The sequence below is a fragment of the Oncorhynchus mykiss genome, chromosome 5, assembly GCF_013265735.2.
Source record: "Oncorhynchus mykiss isolate Arlee chromosome 5, USDA_OmykA_1.1, whole genome shotgun sequence".
NCBI lineage: Eukaryota > Metazoa > Chordata > Actinopteri > Salmoniformes > Salmonidae > Oncorhynchus > Oncorhynchus mykiss.
Window position 1 is genome coordinate 56,454,474 of NC_048569.1, and position 6,138 is coordinate 56,460,611.

General features: G+C 40.3%; 1 protein-coding gene across 1 annotated transcript; it reads right to left on the reverse strand.

The window, feature by feature from the left end:
• Window positions 1-1,641: 1,641 nt before the first annotated feature.
• Window positions 1,642-5,040, reverse strand: LOC110524089 (protein FAM174C). Its single transcript, XM_021603413.2, has 3 exons — window positions 4,563-5,040; window positions 4,301-4,429; window positions 1,642-3,746 (listed from the first exon to the last, which is right to left on the reverse strand). Exons 1-3 carry the CDS (start codon window positions 4,841-4,843, stop codon window positions 3,743-3,745), a joined length of 414 nt encoding a protein of 137 aa, XP_021459088.2. The 5' UTR covers window positions 4,844-5,040; the 3' UTR covers window positions 1,642-3,742.
• Between the last annotated feature and the right edge of the window lie 1,098 nt (window positions 5,041-6,138).

Here is a 6,138-nt window from a genome sequence, read left to right on the forward strand (position 1 = left end):
CTTTCTCTATCTTATCAACCCTCTCTCTTGGAGGAGAAAACAGGACAATCAATGAGTGTAGGCTGTAGGACATTGTATAAGATTCAGCATAATCTGATAGGAACAGTGGTCCCTCTTAGCCAGTGTGCTACAGCCAAAAGCTGAGGGACTGAAGTGGGCCTTACAGAAGTAACTCACAGTATGGAGTGCATCCAAAAGCACAATGTATTCCCCCCCCCCCTCATGTATTACAGGCTCAAAAAGTTGCTTTAAATTATTTCTGCTGTGTTGAAAACGGCTGGTGAAAAGTAAGCAGAAAGCCGACACTGAAGATTCTGAAAGGAGATGGAGTGCGGAATGACGCAGGATAAAGAAAATAAGAATGATCAACTTGGGCGGTTTCTCTTCTTCATTGAAATGCAGAGAGGATCCAGCCCAGGCCATACGGTCCCACAGTTGGATTTGGAATAAATTCATTTCTGTCTTTGCTCTTCTTTCTTCCCTTCCGCTCCCTTTTAAATATCAGATTTTCATGCTTCAGTCATTGGATTTCCAGTGAAATTTCTTGGAGACAATTTCTCGCAGCTCCAGCTGTGCCACTCAATGGCATTCGTTCCCCTTGTTGGCTCGCTTCTCCACATTTTTTGGAGTGCGGCAAATTGCCGTTGACACGAGTCAACCGGAATTACCCAATGCAAATCCTCTTCTGGGCCGGGCCCGGGTCTCGGATGTTTGCATCGAGCGAGGATGTCACAGTGGAGTTTAACAGAGGTAATTGGAAAAGCATATGCAGCCCAGGCCAGGATGACACACACTGGGTGCACCTGGCATTGCTCGACTCCTCTCCAACTGATACACAGAGGGACTGACAAGGAGGAGAGAGGGAGATTAACTATTTGTGAATATAGGGTATATTGGCTGTTACACACACAATTTCCTCCTACACTTAGGCTACTTGTAATACCTGTTGTCCTGTGAACCAGCCATACAACTTTCTTCAAACAGTTAAAGGGAAAGTAAGTGAAACAATACTCTTATTTCCTCAAGTTCTGATGTAAGGATAAAACTTAAAACATCGTTTAAAAATACATTTTGTGAGATTGCCTCCCAAAACAATGTTGTGCCTACCTAAAAATATATCTGTAAAGAAAGTAATAATCATTACATCCTTGTATAAAAACAGCCAAATGATGCTTTGGATATTCAGATGAGAATTTACTGAGCAGTAGGATGAACTGCTATAATGATGATGGGTCAGAGAGGACTAATGGGAGTAGAGAAAATATACCCCATCAGAGAACATATGACACACACGAACGTGGTAACATTCCTAACTTCTAGGCCTGTCTGAGCAGAGCTGGTGCAAAGCGGAAGCTTGGCAGTTTGGGTATTGTAACTGGAACTAGTGGAGTTAGGATACCACCTGGTGGCAATTCTTTGTAATGAACACACTAAATAATTGACATGTGAAGGAGAATTGGGGACCACACCATTTGAATTCACCATATTATGTGAATGAGTCTAATTGACACTGCATTCAATACATCTCCTAAATTGCAGCAGTTTCAATACCTCCTATCCTGTCGTGTATACAGTTTGTTATAATCACAAATGGCACACGACAAATTTAATGGAAAGAGAGTTAGAACCTTCACACCAAGCTTAGTCTTGCTCAAAGTCTCACTTTGATTTATTTTTCCTTTTCAACATGATGTGAAAAGAGCCCACCGTAACAGCCGAAGGATCCCACCACCAACCAACCAGAAGGCCTCAGACCTGCAGCACCAACACAGCACTACTAGTCATTAAATCAACAGAGAATACAAGACTCAATACACACAGATACAGTACATACACTTTGGCCTCATTCAAAACACGACCGGGACTTCTCTATCACACAGGCCACAGTATTGACAAAGGAACGGTATTGCTGATCAGAACGTACATACAGTTCATAGACGAAGACAAGAAATGGACCATGAAAACAATCATGATATTTGTTAGAGCCAGTCAAAGCATATAAGTTTTACTGGAGCCTTTGTTCGCCGAGGTCTTTATCATATGACTGACCTTGCTCCCGTTAAATACAAGATTTGCACAGACAAAGGAATGCAGACAGAAAACCACCTTCAGGAAACAAATCATATGACGAGGGAAAGGAGTGAGTCGGCAGTTATTTTGAGCTCAGGACCAGCTGGCATTAAAATTCTTAGAAAATATGAATCTATTTCTAGTACAGACATTGACATTGTTTGAAGGTCACCTGGGAGGATTTTCAGTGGGGTTGATGCTCATTTAAGATACATCTCTTGCCTGTGTGTTTCTTCTGATTATCAGGAACGTAAACTATAATGCAGTTATCTCCCGGAAATGGACAATTAACCAAGATGTTTCAATTTATAAATCAATGTGTGACATTGTATTCATTTTCCCCTGGGAATTGCTATGAAGCAAGCACAGTAGTGACAAATACTTATGCAGGGATCCTCTTTCTGCAACTTGAGTATGGTACGGAAAATTAAGACACCACAATAAATTCAAAACCAAAGCAGGTTGGAAAAAGCTATATAAAAAATAAATAGATTGCGTGGACCCTTCTTTGTTCATTTAGTAGCTTGTGTAAATGCAACAGCAAACTGTCTCTGGACAAATTACAGGAGATTTTACAGTCAACAGCAACCATGTATTTAGGAGAAAGAACCAGCTCTGAAATGTGTTGTTTTTGAAAAATAAAAAGAAGCAAAGGTTCTCAGAACACATGAGATAATTTACAGTTAGCTGGATTTGAAAACAATGGGTTGTGCATTGGGAAATTACTGGTAACCAAAACCTGAAATGACAGTTGAACTGATATGAGTAGGCCTAACAAATTATTATAGGTGCTTCTTCTACAGAGTTACAAGTAGCCAAAACAGAGGGGAAGGGATGGATTTTTCAATCGCCAGTGGAATTGCATATTGATTAGCCTGCATAAAAATGGGGCTATAATTACAGACACATTCCATACTGTCTAAGATTGTCAAAAGTTTTGGCTTAAGTTTAGCTTTTTCAGCAACTAACTTCTTGAAAGTATTACAAACTTATTAGGTCTAGCTTACCAAATAGAGCAGGTATATGCAACAGTACAACATTCATGTGTGGGTGCATAGTACAAAATGGGATGGGGATATTGGTAGGCTAGCTTAGTTTACAGTAGTTTGTAAGCGCACTCACTAATCAGGCTATTAGCTACGAGCCTAACTCTAATGGTCCAGGTATGATTCAAGGTAGACATCAGAAAATATATAGGATGCCATGGCAACAGAATATTGTCAGGAGACAAAGAAACAAAACCTTGGCAACACCACATCGACCGGGAAATTGAGGATCCGTGTTGATGATTAGAAGAGATCTTTCGTTGTTTGTTATGCAGAGTTCAAGTTGGGCACAGGGGGATTTGAAGAATTACCCCGCACACATTCACTTAAGCAACTTTGGCATTAGACTCCTGTTATGTTACAAATCCTATTTCCTCCTCTTCATAGTTAGAATCAAAAGGTACATTTATTTGGTCACCAAAAACACCATGTCTTTTTCATACCCAGGCAGCTAGACAAAAAAAGTGTTCACCGGAGGATAGAGCAGTCATTTTGAAAGCCAGTTTTCCTTTTTTCAGGTGCAGGACAAAAAGAAAAATATGCCTTAATAACAGTTGAAAAATGCACCTTAGGAATGTCTCCATTCTTTCCCCAGTCCAATGTGTGTTATTTGAAAAGATCCAGACTCATCTGATAAATACAAGACAAAGACAAACAGAGAAGAAGTTAAATACATACATTTCTTATTTATTTTATTTAACTAGGCAAGTCAGTTAAGAACAAATTCTTATTTACAATGACGGCCTACTCCGGCCAAACCTGGACGACGCTGGGCCAATTGTGCGCCGCCCTATGGGACTCCCAATCACGGCTGGTTGTGATACAGCCTGGAATCAAACCAGGGTCTGTAGTGACACCTCTAGCACTGAGATGCAGTGCCTTAAACTGCTGCGCCACTCAGGAGCTCAATGACGACACTAAGGTTAAAAGGTGAAACTGATTCACTGCACATTTTCACACAATAACATGTTAATTATGGATAGTACATAATAAGAACTGTCCTTTAAGGTTATTTGAGGTAGGCTTACTGTTCTTGTGTTTGAGGTATTTCAAGTTTGCACTTTCGCAATCTCTAGTTTCAGTGTCGTACAAACTTACAATGTAAACTTGCAAAAGAATGGGATTTGTATATGATGAGCAACACTAGTGGATGATGCACCTTCTTGTCATTAGATCTCACTCACCTTCTCAGGGACCTGGCCTCGTATACAGTGTCATCCTCCTCATCACTCTCCAGCACAGCCATCTCAACACTGTCATCATAGTTTGACAACAGCCCATACTTCTTCTTAGAGGTTGTTCTTTTCTTCTGCCTAAACATAACGTAATTAATTTAAAAAGTCACGGACATTGAAAGCTCAAGTGAAAAAAAATTAAATGACTCAACGATTGCTACCAATAGATAATGGTCTGTCTTCATCAACATCATTAGCTTGTTCGACTCACCGCACAGCTCTCACGAGGAAATAGAACACGCCAATGGTGGTGACTCCAATGAGGACGTACAAGGCCCGTTGTATCATTGAACTATCAACGTCGAAAGAGTTGAAAATGCCGCTATGATTGTTCTTGGACGTCGTGTTACTGGCACTCGAATTCGTGACATGCTTGGTGTTGCCAGCAGCAGTAATGCCTGTTGTTGTTGGCGACTTCGTTTTTTCGTCTGCGAAGGTTGAAATAGCCCACAACGTCGGTAAAAGGATCCTCATGACTCCTTGAAATTGCATTTTCGTTGTCGCCTTACACTGTAAAAACGGACTAGCACACTATAATTAAACCGTGTCGTCGTTTCAATGGAGAAAACAGCAACTTCACATGAGCATTTTGTTGTAAGCATAAGTGGTTTCGATAAGTACAACCAGGAAATGCCAAGTTCCTGTTAGTGACGTGTACAGTGTCACGGGCATTGATATCGGACTCAATGAATTCCTATTTCTATGGTCACGGGTGTTCGTGTCCGGAAAGAACAAATACTTAATACATATTCTTACTCAAATATACCTGCACCTCTATTTTACTGTGAGGTACCTTCATTTACAATGTTTGGGGACATTATAAAAATGTAATAAAATAGCTTATAATCAACTATAAAATCCAATCAGCACAGAACTTCAAGATGATCTAATAGGTTTTGTAGGCTCACCAAAAAGTGGCTTTAAAAACGGAGAAATCCCTTCTAATAAAGTTTTTTTTAAATTTTTAAAAAAAAAAATATATACATACATACATACACACACACTACCATTCAAAAGTTTGGGCCCACTTAGCAATGAACTTGTTTTTAGAAAGAAAAGCAAATTGATCAGAAATACACTGTAGACGTTAATGACTATTTTAGATGAAAATATCCCGGTTCTTCCATGGCTTGCATACTCACCAGACATGTCCCCATTGAGCATGTTTGGGATGCTCTGGATCGACATGTATGACAGCGTGTTCCAGTTCCTGCCAACATCCAGGAACTTCGCACAGGCAGGGAAGAGGAGTGGGACAACAGTCCAAAATCAACAGCCGGATCAACAATGCGAAGAAGTCACACTGCATGAGGTAAATGGTCACCAGATACGGACTGGTTTTCTGATCCTATGCCCCTACGTTTTTGTTGTGGGCAACAGATGCATATCTTTATTCCCAGTCATGTGAAATCCATAGATATGGGCCTAATTAATTTATTGGAATTGACCATTTCCATTAACTGCTGTAATGGTTTGAAATCGTTGCATGTTGAGTTTGTTTGGTCTGTCTAACCAGGAAAAACTCTGGGTTGTTATAGCCACACCTTTTCCTGGTCAGTGAAAAACACAGGGCCCCTATTACATCAAATACAACTTGCAAGCAACTATACAACGCAGTTAGAAGTTGCTCCCCAAATTGCCAGTACTTAGCATACAATGCAACATTTCATTGAAATTCATGCAAAAATACAAAATATGACAACCTGTGAACCCCAAAACTGTATGGACGCACGCCCGACAGCGCTTTCCAAGAGTAGTTGGAAACCAAAAAGCTTGGGCGCTTTATC